The 16,804-nt window shown below is 46.8% G+C and overlaps 1 protein-coding gene across 9 annotated transcripts in view; it reads right to left on the minus strand.

Annotated features, from left to right (window-relative positions):
- Positions 1 to 16,804, minus strand: part of LOC127471650 (monocarboxylate transporter 2-like) — a 38,105-nt gene that overhangs the window by 15,723 nt on the left and 5,578 nt on the right. The window contains exon 1 of one of the 9 annotated variants that reach the window (XM_051788813.1): positions 8,790 to 9,094. The exons of the other annotated variants lie outside the window; for them this stretch is intronic. Within the exon in view, the coding sequence (XP_051644773.1) occupies positions 8,790 to 8,997 (208 nt within the window). The 5' untranslated portion in view covers positions 8,998 to 9,094. Of the gene's footprint in view, positions 1 to 8,789; positions 9,095 to 16,804 lie in introns of those variants that run through there. 9 annotated transcript variants of the gene reach the window in all.

Below are 16,804 nucleotides of genomic sequence, written 5' to 3' on the forward strand. Positions count from 1 at the left end.
TCTCTTTTCTCATATCTGTGGCAGATTTCCATTCTTTGTTAGCTGGTACATGAAAGGCCATGTCAAAGAGGCTGCTCTTGGTGGCAAGAGAAACACAGTGGGGAATGCAGCAAGCCCCAACTCATTTGTTAGCTTGTCCAATTACTTTTCACCTTGAGTTTTGTGTTTGCAGAAGTGAAAAGGACCCTGAAGAGGAGACTGTAAACCCAAAAAGAAAATGCAAAATACCCTGAATTCTCCTCTCTTCTCCTCCACAAAGCCAGGCCATCTTGTCATTCATTCTTTTTGAGTCGCTGAACTATGATCCAGAGAGGATGATAATGGAGAGTTGGCATTTAACAAGAAACATCAATCCAGACTGGCTTAAATTCTTGCAAGTATGACAGTGCTCAAAAAAAAGACACCTGAATTGCCTTTCTGTTTTCCTCAACAAGGCTTATGAATTTTTTATGAGCCACAAAACTTCCAGTCTCAGTACAAAACACTGATGTATTTCTAACAGGGACTAAAACATTCTTCTCTCCCATACCTCTACATATATATATATATATATATCCCTTATTTGTAAAGTTTGGTGGGTTTTTTTAACTTAACCTCACACTAACAGACACAGTGCTCCTCATTTTCGGTGGAACTTGTCTTGGATGAATTTCTGCTGAAATATTTTTGTACAGGGCTCTCAGAGAAGTAACTAAGAGCTGAGACCCTGAAAAACTGACTCTGTCACCCAGAGGCCTCCAGCAACAGGGTTTTTTTCCAGGTTTCACAAGACTGACCTTCCGACAGTGTAAAGTGGCACAGAGCCATTGCAAATGTTCTAGGTCTGCTGGTAAGAGCATTTGGTGACCACACAGATGATAAAATAGCAACACTTTAAAATCATCAAGTGCGTGGAACTGCAGTGTTGGGAGATTTGGGACCACCAGTGCCCCCATTGCTGGGGGTGCAACATGCAGCTCAGCTTTTCCTAGTTTTTCACAGTGAGAAGTGGCTCTAAACAGCTGTTCCTGCACAGGGACATGGGTCAGCACCAAAAGAACTGCCCAGGTAGTTAATATTTTTCCAAACTTCTGTGAACACACAAACAGGAACTCAGCACAACATGACTGGTGCTGACTGTGGGGAGTCACTGGGGATGCAAGAAGGAGCAGAGTGTACTCAGCTGGGAGGAAAGGGGGGGAATCATTTATGCTAATAAACTAAAGTCTATTTTTACACCAATAGTAAAACGACAGGAGCAGGCCTGCAATTTCCTCAGTAATAATCTCACCCCCTCCGTGGAATAGCGACACTGCCTTTGGCTTCGTAATTTATCCACCAGGGGACCAGCCCACTGTAACAGAGCAACCTCCTCATTACCCTGAAAATGAAAGCAAGTGTCCCCACATTATTAACGTGCTGCCAGACCCCCCCAGCCTCTGGAGACAGGGAGGATCAGCCATCAGTTGCTGGTACCCATGCACAGCCTGAAAGGGAGGTGACCTGAGAAAACACGGGGCACAGTTCCAAAGGCAGGGGAAAAGGGATGAGAGGGTTAAAACCTACAGCCTTTCACTCATTGCCACGCCAGAAGAGACTTGGATAGCTCATACTCCTAAGTATTTGTGCCACCAGAGCTTGGAGAACTGCTGCTCACCAGCTGATCCACAGTAGCTGAGCCCAGCATGTGCCTGCTCCAGATCACTGGAGAAGAACTGGTGGTACCTGCTAATAATGAAGTATATTATTAATCTCACTTGCTTGGTTCAGATGGTTTTGTTTGCACCTGCATTGGCTGAGGAGCCCACAAACAACTGGCTCTTCCTAAGGCAGTACTGCTGAAGACAGGATGGCCATGCATGCCAGTGCTGGAGGACAAGTGGCAGTGAGCAAAGGCCCCACGTGACAACCACAGCATCAAATACCACTCTACCAGACCCCACAGGGCAGCTTCCAAAGACCTGTCCACACCTAAACCACCGTGATGCCTCCAGCTAATGACCCTGACCTCTCATCAGAAATACTTGCATTTACCAGAGCAGCTTCCAATTTTTTTTTAAAAAAATAAATAAATAAATAAAAAAGAAGAAAAACAAAATAGACGAGTCCCAAGCTTCAGAAAGACAAAATGTTCTCCTCCTTATCTAGCAATCTTTTCTGATCAGCACTCAGGCATTTCAATTCCCAGATAACCCGGCTGACACGTGCTGCTCCTGCGGCACACGGAGGAGCCACAGGCCAACAGCTCCAAAACTGGGGCTGCAGCCAAGGTCCCTCATGTCACTTCGTATTTAGGCAGTTAAATAGCTGCTCCTGCAAGGGGATGGCGTCTCAGGTGCCCAGGACGTGCCACCTTCCTGCGCTCAGAGGCTGCCTCGACTGCTGGTCTGGATCTCACCCACACAGCAGATAACAGGCACTCACCCTCAGAAGGTCACAGCATCACGGTTTTTGAACTACTTTCCCATGATTTCTTTACTTAACTTTTTGCTTTGGCAGGACCCCTGACTTTTATCTCTTCCATCATTCAAAGCCCAGCTGCATGAGTTCCTTCCTGGAGGTCAACAGCCTACTCGTTGCCTCTCTTAACACATTGTTCTGCAAGCAAGTTGGCCCCTGCCTGGTCACGTTCTCCAAAGGGCTTTACCCACCCCTGGAAAGACCTGCGTGACTTGACCAAGAGGCCAGTTATGCTGGAGAGCCCATCCAGGGGCAGAAGAGCTGCAGTGCTGTGGGATAGGTTGGCATCAGAGCTCTTGCCCACCCAAAACACATCCTGTACTGACTGGGGAAAGAAGCCTTCAACTTGGGGCAGTGGTTATAACTTATTCCTGGGCTTAACACCTGCCTGTGCACCACTAACAACCCCCACAACCAAAACTCTTTGCTTTCTTCTTCCTAGTTCTTATTAATCTTGGTTTTTATTAAGTCTATCACATCTCTATTACTGCTGCCTGGTGACCTTGCTAGCTCCAATGAAGGGCAAAATGATAAAGCTTTGTGACCAAGCCCACGAACACAGAAATATTTCACCTGAGCCTATAGTGCTATTATCGCTCTTAAGTAGAGCAGAGCTATTTAAAAAAATAAAAAATATAAGCCCATACATGGTGACCTTGCAGAGCTTGAGTGCTCTCTGAGAGTCAGGAGAAGTATATGAATCTGCAGCACCATCCATTACAGAAATCATATCATTCCTCATCCAGCATTCATATCAAAATCCACAACTGTAATGGTGCTGCTACCCCAGGGATTGCCTCAGCATGGGAAGATGTCTTGTTTCAATGGGGTCTCCTGGAGGCAGAGAAGGTTTTGATGGAGTCTGGACCAGAGCAGAAGAGAACGTTGGCAGTTTTGATAAAGTTAAAAACTGCAGAATCAAACTTATTATTAATATAGCTCTACACCACTGCATGTTGTAAGGTGCTTTCTAAACCTGTCACTGCAATTTATCATGCTAGCAATGTAATAAAATACAGCTATAAAATTTTGGATTAAATGTTCAAGGTCAATGGTGGACTTTCAGCTTCCCCATCTCTTCCCTGCTGCTTTAGGAGATGCTCTATTAAGCAGCTACAAGCTCTGGGAGAAAGTTTCTTTGGAGAAAAGATTCAGTTGTGGAGCATTTCCAGTATTAAATCTTCAGATATTTCACCAAATTACAAAACAATAAATAACAAACAACAAGAGTAATAAACACTTCAGGTTGAGGCTTTTCCTTTAGAAAAACTATCATTTTTCTTGTGTTTGCAAAATGTGGCTCTCTGCTGCTGTCTTTGAAAAATAGACAGAAGGTGATTCCTTAATTTTAATAGAAATTTGGATGTGTTAGAGCAGCACCCTGGAGATTTTGGGAGGAGTGTTACAGCAGCGCACAGCAAGGCTGAGACCAAAATTCCACTTCAGTGCATACTGAATAAAAACAATGTTGATGCAACTGAGCTTTTTATGTATTAAAGGGCAACAGAAGCAGCACACATTTACACCTACAAGCTGTGCACAAACCTGCACAGCAATTGCAACAGACTGAAGTTCTTAAAAATTACTAAAAAGATCTCGTGTTCCCTGCTTTAGCCCCAGTTATTCAAACCAAGCTGCTGAAATGACTCTGTGTCAGGATCTGGTCAGATGACTCCTCTTATTGCATTATAAAAATGAAGGAAGCAGTTGGCCACAACATCACCATTTAAAAAAAAAAAAAAAAAAAAAGGAAAAAAAAGAAAAACCCACTGAAAATGGGGGTAGAGATACTGCTCTAGGCATTAAATTATTCTCTCTATTCTGGCACATGTGCCAGAGAGCTGGCTTGTTGTTCAAGCTCTAACACAAGTCGGCCATAATAAAAGACATTACTTCTTCCCATGATCCATACCTCTCTTATAGCCTTACAGGAGAAGGTAACAGCTACAAGAACATTGCTGCTACTAAATTATTAGCAAATTAATATTGCTTGTATTTTCTTTCCTGGGAGCTCAGCTGCCTCCTGCTTTCCATGGGTAACAGTTATCCCCAGGGACATATCTGTGGCTTAGCTTTAAATGTATCACCCTTAAAAACGGGAGAAGGGAAGCTCAGTTTGGTGTTGTGAACGTGACACAGGCACAGGGCCCAAATCAGGAGGTGCAAAGGCCAAAGACTTTTGGCTTTGCAATGAGGTTGTTTCCTGAACAAAATGTACTTGAGGCAAGACCTCGGGAACCTTGGTATTTTGTTGGCATAGCAAAGTCCAAGGAGGCAATTTGCAAAGGGAAACCCTGCCCAGGGCATCTGGCAGCATGATGGATGCCCTGTGGGGCTCCACAGTTTGACAATGTTGGTGTGCCCTCTTCACCCCCAGAGCCTGTTGCCTGGGTGCTGAGGTGCAGCTGAAGCACCTTTAGGGAAGGATGATACCATGTCTCCTGGTCCCTGATGGAATCAGAGAATGGTTAAGGCTGGAAAAGTCCTCTAAAATCATTGATCAGATCCTGATTCCTTTTCTTTTCATCCATCAAAGACTCCGCCCTGTAACATTTTTCTCATTTGGGGTAAGGGATGAGCTCCTCACCCACGACAACAACAAAAAATGGTGGAAAGACTGTAGAACAGAAATCCTTCTTTATCAGATTGGCAGGGCTTCAGCCTGTGGGATTTAGTCAGAGAAAAGCAATGTTCTCTCATGCTCCTTACTCACAAACCTCCCAGTCTGCCCTCCACGACTGGAAACATGGAATTGCTGAACATGAGCACTGACAAGCACTACAAGTACCCCATCATAAAGTCCAGGCTATCCACTTTACTGCACAGTAATCTGTTTTACTACTTGTATTATAGTGACAGAATTGTTTTCTGCAACCTAGTTCAGATTAAGAAACTGGGGGATAAGACACATTAACTTCTGTAATATATATTGCCAGGGCCTCGGCTGGAATAAAACAGTTTCCTGGGGGAATTAAGCAGAAAGTGAAGAGCAGAAACAGTCTCGGCTGCTGATTTTCAGTTTTAGTCTAAAAAACTGGAACTGCTCTAGTGCTACAAGCTAAAGCCTCAGGTGGTACTGTAAATCTGCATCCACGCTGTCAAAGTCAACAAAGCTTCTCCAGTGAAGATTTGAGTTAGTTCATGTATTTTCAGAAAATAAGCTTCATTTGCATTATTTATGAAATGCAAACATAAGCTCTGTCACACAGTAAGCTGCACGTCCCAAAAGCAAGTCCCTACACCAAGGAGCACAACCAGGAAACCAGAAGCTGTTTCCTGGGGGTGTTTGCAAACAAAAGCTGTGGTCAGTGGAAGCATCAACCCCTGTGTGCCCTGCCAAGGCACCAGGACATGCCAGCTGCCCCCAGCTTCCAGGGACAGAGGGAGATGAGATTCCATGGAGTGTCAGCCCTCACAGGGGACATTCCTGTGCCCAGATGCCAACCTCACTGCCCTGAGTCCTGGTTCTGAGGGCCATGGCACAGTCCAGAGACAAGGCCAGCACTGGGAAGGGGACAGAAACACCGTGGCCTTTCTCTGAGGACAGCTGAGCAAACAGCAGTGCCCATGCAATCTTGAGGAGAGCTTTTGATCCATGTGGCCACCTTCCAAATCACTGCCATTTATTGCAGCTGGAGCAGGGGGAAGGGGTGTGAGGCAAGTTTGGGGATTTCCTTCAGCAGCTGTGATGCCCACACCTGACCCCAGCAAAGGCACCACTGGCCCTTCCAGCTCCTCAGGATATGGACTTGTTGCCTCACGTAGGAGATGCTCAGTGCCCCCACACAGTTCCCACACAGCTGCAGACTGCACCTCCTGCACCTCTGCTCTGTGACAGTTCTGCCCCACCACTGATTTGGGAAAGGAAAGGAATAGACAAGCCATGGCAATATTTAGTAACATTATTAATTATTCAGGACTATGTTAAAAGTGCGGCATTTATAGAATTTTTTTCTTTTCAGAAAGATTAGCAAAAATCCAGTGTTCAACTATTTTATCGTCTTTCAGCAAAGTAAATCAAACTTTACCACCCAGCTCTAACAGGCAGTGTAGCAGAGCAAGAGTTGGGCAGCTCACAGGAACCATCCTTGAACGAGAATTTTCAGATCACTGGAGTCATTCATAAGTTAAACCCACTCTGGCATTAAATGCCTGGTCAATCAAATTAGTTGTGTTAAATACACTCTTGGGCACGTGCATTTTATTGCTCCATGTTCTACAGATTCCCACCATGGCCCTGTCTGCAGGCACTGAGTGACTTGGTATCTCACCCTGCAGAGAAAGTGAGGATCAAACAAGCATCAGTCATATTCCAGAGCAGAGCAGAGGAGGGGAGGATTGGTAAATGGACATAACTCAGCAAGTGGGAAGGTACAAAGGTACGTTTGCCTGCAATTAAATCTAGTGGTGTCCAGCTGTACCATCCCCCATATTACTGTGTAATATTAGGGAGGGTAAAGTTAAAGATCCTCGCAAAAAGGCAGGAGATACTCAGTTCATTGGGATAAAAGTCCACTACGACGTCCCAGGTACAGAACACTCGGCACTGGCTTGGAGAGACAGAGAAGGAGGTGGGCTGGAAAGTGAGGAGATGGGAGGAGGCAGAGGCAAGCAGAGCAGCATTTCACCTCCTCCAGCACCAGCTCGTTGGCCATGACCTGCACCCTGAGGGGCTCCAGCCCCCCCTCTATGTCCCTGTGAGCAATTTCAGGCCCTGCCAGGTGCAGGGTTAATCTGCAGGGCATATTCCTCACTCGGTCATGGTCAGGAACTGAAGCACCTCTTCCATAGTGGGGGAAGTATGGAAGTATACAACATTTTTGTATTGGAAGACAAAGTAGAGCTGCCAACAACCCACAGGGGCAGCCAGGAGCCCCCAGCCCACAGGCACATTTATTGCAGTGTAGTGGGACAGACGATGGGACAACAGCAGTGGCTTAAGCAGGGGATTTCTCCTTCTAAATCACATTTTGCCTTAAGTGCTCCATTTGTGCATTCTCAAATAAGAACTCAGCTCTTGCAGAGCTGTTCTCCGTGGGACCAAGCCTTTGCAGTGAGTTGCAACAGAATGCATTACAACAGGCTCTGTACAACACATCTTTACCTTCCTTAGCAACTGTGCTGCTCAAAAACCACTACAGTGCACTATTAAGGAAACAAAATCCTTTGCAAAAATAGAGAATATCTTCAGAATTGCTCTAATAGCCAGGATAAACATTGATGAAGTTTCCTGCAATCACAGAGCATGGTTCCTGTCCACCTCCCACTGCAGATTTAATCAAGAGCAGCCCAACTTTTTCATTGAGTCATGAAAGTGATACTAAAATCCATAAAAAAGAGCAACATTATATGCAGTGCTTTACAACTGATAAGAACGACTAACTCTGGCAATTTCATTGCTGTGATTACAAGCTGCCACAATAAACAAGCAGCTACTTCATTTATTGCTCTATATCCACACTCAGCTCTGGCTGAAACCCAGAACCAGCTGCTTCACACCAGTCTATTCCCAGGGCTTTGTCCCTGATGCCCATGGAAAGTTTTCACACTTAATCTTCTGATTTCTGGGTAGGTGACCTCAGCAACACACTGGGTCTGGCCATGCTGGTACTTCACAGTCTCTTGGCTGCAAAGTTACTGACTTGTATCAAAGCAAGGCAGAAGATGCTAGTGTTGCCCATCCCTTTGCCACTTGGATACAAGGAATACGTCTGGTATTGCGTATGGGGGGAACGGAGCTGCTGCGTGACAGGACGAAGCCCTTGTTTTGTTCCCGGTGTCAGAGAAAGCCCCTGATGTGCAGCCTGTGGCTGGCAATGTCCTGGGGAAGGGGGTGCAGCAAAGGGACACACCATGCTGTGGCTCAGCTTCTGGTGCACAGAGGGTATTGTACCCCTATAGAAAGGCTTTTGTGTAACACTGTGCCCATACCAGTGAAATACGCCCTTTTTTGAAAAGCAGCGAAGGTACTGCAACCCTAACTGGAAATAAAGCGGATATCAGCACCAAACTGGCCACAAAACATATTTTCAAAGACATTTGGAGTCCCCTCCAGGCCAAAAAAGCACACAGAGGGGTCAAAAGAGTCCTGCACCCACTGAGCCCAGTGGCAAATTCAAAAGGTGCCAGACCTGTGTCCCAACCAACACTAATTCAACCAAAAATATTTCCCCTTCGCTTCACATATGACTTGTTTGCCTGAGCTAACGTTTGGAAACAGGATCAGAAAGTAAACCTGTGGGTGCTGCTGCTCCTCATCTACACTGTCCCAAAGTGGAGATTTCTGGCTTGTTTCTGCTTTCCCCCCAAAGGCAATACCACGCTGCAGAGGCTGGTGCAGGATCACTCACCTGCACCGTACGTCGTGGCCAACATGATCGAGGAGATCCACGCCACCTCGCTATAGGACGTGCCAAAGAAATCCTGGATTTCTTTGAAGAAGATGGCCAAGCCCTTGGGGAAGGCGTAGGCGAAGCCGATCGAAACGAACGCCCCGAACACCACGGCCCAGCCCCAGCCGCCGTCCGGCGGGACGGGAGCTCGCCCCGGGGGCTGCATGGCTGGGGGGGCGAGCGGCGCCCACGCTCCTCAAGCAGCTCTGGAATACAAAGTGCAGAGTTGCCGGGTCAGGATGCGGAGCCCCGGAGCCCCAGTCCCGGGATGCTGCTCCCCCAGTCCAGGGGTGCTCCTCCTCCAGACCCTGGCCCTGGGAATGTCACTTCCTTGAGCCTCTCGTCCCAGGACGCTGCTCCTCCATACCCCTGTTCTGGAATGCTGCTGCCTGGAACCCCAGTCCAAGGATACTGCTCCCCCAGCCCCGGAATGCTGTTATCCCAGTCCCAGGGTGCTGCTCCCCCTGCCCCCAGCCTACAGTGACACCGCGGCCCCAACACACTAGTGAGTCCCGTCCCGTGTCGCGCCCCCCCGAGCCGTTCGCGTGGCCATTTAACGCCGCGGGACGGTGCAGAAATGCCACGTGGAATTGGGTAAAACAAGGAACAGCGGCTCCAAACCGGTGTACCTCCCCCTTCGTTCCTGCCCAGCCCCCGGGGACACGCCTGCGATGTGGGATCCCGCATCCCCGCACACGGACCCACCTGCGGAGCGCGGCGCCGGCACCGACCCCGCGGTACGGGATGAGATGGGATGGGATGGAACGGGACGAGATGGGATGGAACGGGACGGACAGGATGGGGCGGGGGAGCACCCGCACCGCCCCGCGCGGGACCCGCCCGCTCCGGCGGACGGGACACGCACCAAACCTCCCCCCGGGAGCTCCATCCCTTCCCGCTTCTCCACTTCCCCCGTGTTTTCCTCGCCCCCCTTGCTCGCAGCAGCACCATCCACTCCGTCGGCGTTAATTAAACCACCCTCAGTTACTTAATGCAAATTGTTCTTTTTCTCACCTCCCTCCCGTGTTTCCATCAGCATCCCTCTTCTTTTCTGCTCAGTACCAAGTTGCAGGCTGCTCTCCTGCCCCCAGACCACATCATCATCATCAAAAAAAAAACCATAGTGACTTTTTACATGGGCAGATGGGGATAGGACAAGAGGGAATGGTTTCAATCTGAAAGAGGAGAGATTTAGGTCAGATGTTGGGAGGAAATTCTTCACTGTGAGGGTGGTGAGGCCCTGGCACAGGTTGCTCAGAGAAGCCGTGGATGTGTTCATGAACACATCCCTGGAAGTGTTCAAGGCCAGGTTGGACAGGGTTTGGAGCAACCTGGGCGAGTGGAAGATGTCTCTGTCCACAACCAGGAGTTGAACGTGATGATCTTTAAGGTCCCTTCCAACCCAATTCTGAATTCTGTGATTGTACGATCACTGCAGACTTCTACCCTCTATTTATGTTCACCAACTTGCTGTATATTCTACTTTTCACATTGAACTCTGGGAAAACGTTTAGCAGTGTTTGCTCTGGCTGGAAAGTTGCAGTTTCACCACAAGGTGTTTATCTTACTCAATCTTGCCTCCCTCTGGCTTAACTAGCATCCCCTTGGGTCTTGAAGGAATGCAGGCATGTGCCTTCCTGGGCCCAATTTGGTGGAAATTCATATGGAGATGGCAGATGAGTGTCAGCACCTTGTCTCTTCCTTTGAGGAGACCTTCTTCCATCCCCATGTAGCCATGATTGGAGTACAATGGGGCAGATCTTACAAATCATTTTGGCAAAAGACATTTTGCTTGCAAATAACTATACCATCTGCATTACAACTATGGCCCTTTCTTCCCTCTTTCCCCAAGAGGAGTTTTCATTCCCTTTTGGTTTCTCTGTGTGTCAAGGCTCAGATCAACTCTTCCTACAAAGCTGCATTCAGTCTGTTTCAAAAAAAAAAAAAAAGACAACCCAACACTCAAAAAACCAAGGCACACTAGTTAGGTGTGTGGAAATTAGCTGGTTTTAAAATCTCCCTTCAGACACTGCTGCTGTTCACGTTTTATTTTTCTCCTCTTCTTTTTGAGCTGAACACCACCTACATGGGGATGTCACAGGGGGCAACGGGTTTCCCCCTCCATTGCCCACCTGAGATTGAACTTGGCACACCCTTAGCAGCAGCATGGAAGATGGGAGGGCAGAAGGAAACCCCCAGGAGCAAAGGGATGAAGAAGCAGGTACAGCTCCAGCCCTGGAAGCTCCATCTCCCAGCTGGAAGTTGAGAATTTCCTTTTGCAGAAAAATTGAATTGGATGTCACGCTCAAGAATGTCCCCCACAGGACAGCCTTGGGTAAATATTCACACAAACTGCTGGCAAACTCAAAACTGGAGCAGGAAATCATTTGCAGCAGGAGATACTGGGGGCAAACAAATGATTTCTAAAGATGTCTAAATGCAATTAGTTTTTGCACTCACGTGTCTGCTCTGAAGAGAAGCTCACAAGCGAAGCACAACAGCCTGAGGGCAAAGGGTAGGGGACTGACAGTAGAAATCCTGGGCTCACTAGGTCAAAAAAAACTTCCTAGCAGTTTAGGGGGACTTGGACTCATCTCACAGTAGCTGCCTGTGCCAGTGCTCCCCTCCATTTTGGGAGCACACACTGCCCCCCAGGGCCGGGCTCTGCTCCCTCATGCACTGACAGCAGTCGCTTCCTGGAGGGCAGGTTTTTTAATTTGCTGGCAAGCGGCAACAAAATTGATTAAAATTGTAAAGTACCTTTTCAAATGACTCATTTCCCTATCACAGTGCTCCATGTAAATAAGTGACTGCTATTGTATTCCCAGAGCTCCACTCCAGAGCTGTTGAAAGAAGAGGGGCAAACGGGGAAAAGGGGCCAGGAGCAAGGCGGAATCTGAAACTCTTCCTCTCTCCCCAAAAGGGCTCATTTTCCAATCTTTGCAAAGCTTTTCGTGGCAGTTCCCATGTCATGATTTTTAAATCAAATGAACTAACATCCTTCACTTACTTACAGCCCGAAGTTTCATGAACAATATTTAAAATCACAGAATCTTGGGATGGTTTGGGTTGGAAGGGATCAACCCCCTGCCACAGGCAAGGACACCTTCTGCTAGACCAGGTTACTCAAAGCCCCATCCAACTTGTTCTTCTTGAACACTTCCAGGGATTAGGCACCCACAGCTTCTCTGGGCAACCTGTGCCAGTGCCTCACCAACCTCATAGTGAAGCATATAAGTTGCCTCCAAAAAAGTGACTAGTGATGACAACTTGAGTGTTTTTCTTTTCTTGAAAAACAAAAAAAAAGGTGTGGGGGGAGAGTGGAGAAACCCTGGGCTTCCTCGAGAATGGAAATCTTTCCTATTTATTCTCAGTGGATCACTTTGGTATTTGGAAATAATTTCATTCAAAGCCTTTAATGCAAAGCATTTAATGGCAGACAAAGGCAGGAGCTCCAACTCTGTAACTCCAACAGTGTTTTTCCTTCATTTAGTCTTTGGAAAGTCAATTAAAAGCTTTAGAAACTGCTTTCACATTAAAAAAAAATCTTTACCTAGTTCTGCTGCATGAAAACAGCATCTGGTAAGTAAACACTGAGAGAGGTAGCTCTGCACTTCCATGGCACACCCCATTTCTCAAAAGAACTCTGCTGTCATGTTCCATTTGCTCATAAAATGCAGCAGCAGTAAAATGCAATCCATAAGCATGGTTAAAATGGAGCTTCTGAATTAATGAATGAGATTACAGACATTATTGAGATTACAGCATTGTCCCCAAAGCCAAAGGGCTGGACCTCACAGCTGGGATATGATATCATCAGCATCCTCAGTGCAATGTCTTAGGAGGGAGACATCCCAGTCCTCCAAGAACAGACCTACACAGCTATGTTCCTAACAGTATTCTTAGCTTTTTTCAAAGGATCAGTCCAGACTAATACAAGAACAGATTTCAATTCAGCAAAATTATTGGCTCTGGAACAGATGCCATCAAGAAATGCCAGCTGGGGGAAAAGAGCAGCAGTTCCCTCCCCTGGTGAGTGCAGAATTACCCTCATACCCCACGTTCTCCTCACCCTGAGCATGACCAGGCTGATGAAACACATTCCTCATTTATCTTGGTGGTAAACCCCTGAATGCTGGAGGTCTTGTTCTCCTCCACAAGACCTCCAGCATTCAGGGATTTACCACTAATAATTTCATGCTTGAGGTTTTAATTAAAGGGCATCTAACTCTGGCTGGTGGCTCCCAGGGGAACTGAGCAGCAGGAGGGATGCAGGCAGCACCCCACCAATGCAGCACCCACACATGCTCCACGTGGGACACGTGGGTCAAGCATGGCCAATCCACATCCTTGGCATCTCAAAGGCTATTTGGAGGGGACCTTTAATTTCCATGCAGCCTCTCTGCTGCTCTGTGAGATGTTCTGCTGCAGGCAGAGCCACCAGCCACCTGGTTATGGGGTGACAATGCATGGAGCCAGGCAATGGAGCTGGCACTGCTCAAAACCACCCAAGACACTGGGAGAGCCTCATGGCTTTGCTTTTCACTGAGTAATGTTTTACAAGAGGGTCAAGGAAAGGTCAAAATAGAAAGTTATGAAATGTCAAACTTGCTTTTTGCTAAACCCCAGTATTAATAGCATGGAGACCAGACAGGCAAAGGGATTCATATGACATGAAATACGTCTCTTCAGAGCCAGCAAACCTCTTAGACAGCCTCAGCCCTGTGTCTGTGCCATCAAACCAGCCAGGTGCATGAAGCATCACTGCGGGATGAGCTGGTTTCCTGGAGACAACAAAATAAACCAAGCAGCAACATCACTTCTTCTGTTTCTCCCCTGTTGCAGGAGTTTAATCAGCAGCCCAAACCAAAGCATTTTTGCTGGTAAAAAGATGGTGACAATTAATCTAAATCTAATAACTGGAATGTTTTCACTGGGGAATTAAAACAAATTATTCCTTTGCTATTGCATCTTTGTCTCATTTACATTTTAATCCCGGAAGGATCTTCCTGTGTTATATTTGGAAAATGACTGCATAAAAAGGGAAAAACAACATGGTTGAAAGTACTTAAAGATGCATCCAGAATTTAGCTATTAACTTTTATGGCAGAAGTCTGACTATGCCAAGTCCTAAATGGCTGAAAATTAGGACAAATACTGTGTTTTTTTCTCAAACACTGCTGAATGCAGAGCCTGGTGCCATTTCAGATTGTGCACACAAGGTCGGGCAAACAAGCAGCTGAGGCAGAAGGTTGTGTTGAAGGTGTAATTACACATTAGCCAGAGCAGAGAGAGTCACTCTGTCATTTGTACTGAGAGTAAAGGGGACCCTTTTCTGGTGACACCATTTGCAGAGGGAAACCTCTGCCCTTCCCACCCTGTGGCTCTCCACTCGCAATCTCCAGCCTTGTTGTCCTTGCTCTGAGGTTTCACCACAGGATAATGAGTTCATACCCTTTAGCTCAAGGTAAACAAATGGTGAATAAAGGCACTTTAGTGTTGTCCAAGTAAAACCAGTGCGATATCCCACCTTATTCCAGCCTGTCTTACCCACTTTGCCTGCCTGAGACTCCTGATGGAAATGTTCTTGTGGGAGTTTCTTCACTCACTTCAGTAAAAAGGAAGCAGATTAGCAAAAATCTGCAGCTCAGATTGTCAAAACTAATCCAATGAATTGTGACACATCCAGCCCCTCCATAAGGCATGGCCCTCAGCAGCTGTGCCACATCTGCATCCAGAGGACCAGTGCTGCCTCCAGCCCACCTCCAAGTAAGCTCTCAAATAGTTCTCAACAGGGCAGGAAGAGGATCAGCTGCCTCAGGGCTGCCTGAATAATGCTTCACCAAGGTGGAGAGCTTTAGATCTCATTAAACCCTCACGACGTTTGAGAGAGGAGAGATGATGCAGGGCCACCATGAAGAATGATTCCCACTCCAGAGCAGCAAAAACCTGGAGCTGCACCATGTTGACTATGCCTGAAACAAAGGTCAGTGGCTGGGGGACAGGGGGATGTCACACCAGTTTGCAAGTAGTCTCTGGGACACTGCTGTTTGCAGATCACAATACTCTGAGTCATAATATAACACAGGTATTTTCCCAAAAAATTAACCCCACCTCACCCAAGTTTTAAGGTATTGGATGGGTAGCCAACTAAAGCTACAGAAAAATATCACAGAGAGGTAGCTGAATCTTTGTTTTGATTTTTTTTTTCTCCATCAAATAAAATTGTGACAAGTGACCGTAACTCCACGAGGTCTTCTGCATTTGACATGAGTTTCCCCAGGAAGTCTTCCTGTAGGACTGCAGCATTCTGGGAGCAGGTACTGCTGTTTGCTGCATACATGTAGGACACCTTTGATGTGCTTCAAGGCCAAGGATGCACCAAGCAGAAGCCAATCTCAGCTGGCTCCTCACCACACAGCCCTCGTCACCAGCGAGGCTCCTGGGCACTGAGAGAGCGGGTGGGGAGCAGGATGACAGGATCAAGCCTGCAGCTGCTCTGCCCACAACCAGATCCTCTTAGTGGGGTGGAAGAAACCTGGCAAGCTCCTCATTAGCCTTCAAATTCAGTTAAATGCTGGGATATGGAAATAAGAGGCAGACTCAAACCTGGGAAGAGCTAAGTGCCTGCATGACATGGTGCAGAGAGCTGTGTGTAACATCACTGTGCCCTTAACACAGGGTGATGCAATGCACAATATTGCTGTAGGTTAACTCAGCCAGGCTCCTGAGCCTGAATTTTCTGTGTTGCTTTGCCCTCCTGGCTGACCATTGTCCAGCAGATCAAGCATGATGCTTTAGTATTAACTTTCAAGGTCTTGCAGAGATAGTTCTTTAGGAACTTGTTGAACTTTTGACATTGTGCATCCATGTTACCCCACAAGATAAAAAGAGGAGACTTTTTGGTCGAAGTGTAGTATTTGCCCAAAGCTTGCTGTAATCCTGGGTTTACAGACTGGCCTTCCTAAGAGCCCCCAAAGTACCACACAAATGACTCCTCATAAGACAGGCTTCAAAGATGCACCTATTTTCTTGTTTACTGGGCACTCCATCACTTCACATCCCTGCAGATCTTTGGGAAAGCCCCTTTTCCCAAATGCCATGCTTGGGGCTGAAATTTGCCAGGCTTCTAGTGCTGTAGTTCAGCAGATCAAACTATGCAGCTGAAAGATGAAACCCTGGCTCCACTAAAGGTGATGGCAAGGTGCCTGCTGACTTCAGTGCAGCCCAAGCTTTACCCAGAAATAATATTTAATGTTTGGTGAAGCTTTTTTTTTTCCCCTAATTACTCCAGTGCAAAGAAGCATCTGTTGTCCCAAACAGCTACTTTGTAGACAGTCAGCTGTAGCATTTCTGAATATTGTAAAATGAAAGCTGGGGTTTGAAGGGATCCCCTGCAATCCCTCAGTCATTCTGGGTAGGCTTTGCTGGTGCTTTCCTCCCCCCTCAAACACAGCATGCAGCTTCACTGGATGCTACACAATTGCTGTAGACTTATGCTGCTGTAGCTGAAAGGAAGATCAAACTGAGTATTCAATTACTTATTCACTCGAAGATATTTATTCCCTGAGATGAAACTCCTAAATTTGTTATTATTGCCATTCCCTCTTCTATTACTACTTGCATGCTGCTGCTTTCAGATCTATGGAGGTGTCAACACCATTTACTGGAAGCAACAAGTGAAAGATGAGAACATGACAGGGAAATGTTTAGAATTATGAATCATCCTCAAGAACAGAGGACATAATTGATATTCCTTAATTCTGGAAGAGTCTATAATCATTACACAGGGATTCTTCCAAGGACTTATGCTTTTCCAAGATCTATTTCTTTCATAGGTTGTTTGGCTTTTTTAAAACCCAGTTGCTGCAGTGATTTAAAAACTGAGGGAGGTGAAGAGCAACAGCTACCACAGCACAGGCAGACCCCCCAGAGAGGAAAGATGCTCTTGGCAGCAATGAACACAGGTATTT

This window comes from Manacus candei, unplaced genomic scaffold (assembly GCF_025592945.1).
Source record: "Manacus candei isolate 608988 ecotype Guabito, Panama unplaced genomic scaffold, ASM2559294v1 h1tg000025l, whole genome shotgun sequence".
Lineage (NCBI taxonomy): Eukaryota > Metazoa > Chordata > Aves > Passeriformes > Pipridae > Manacus > Manacus candei.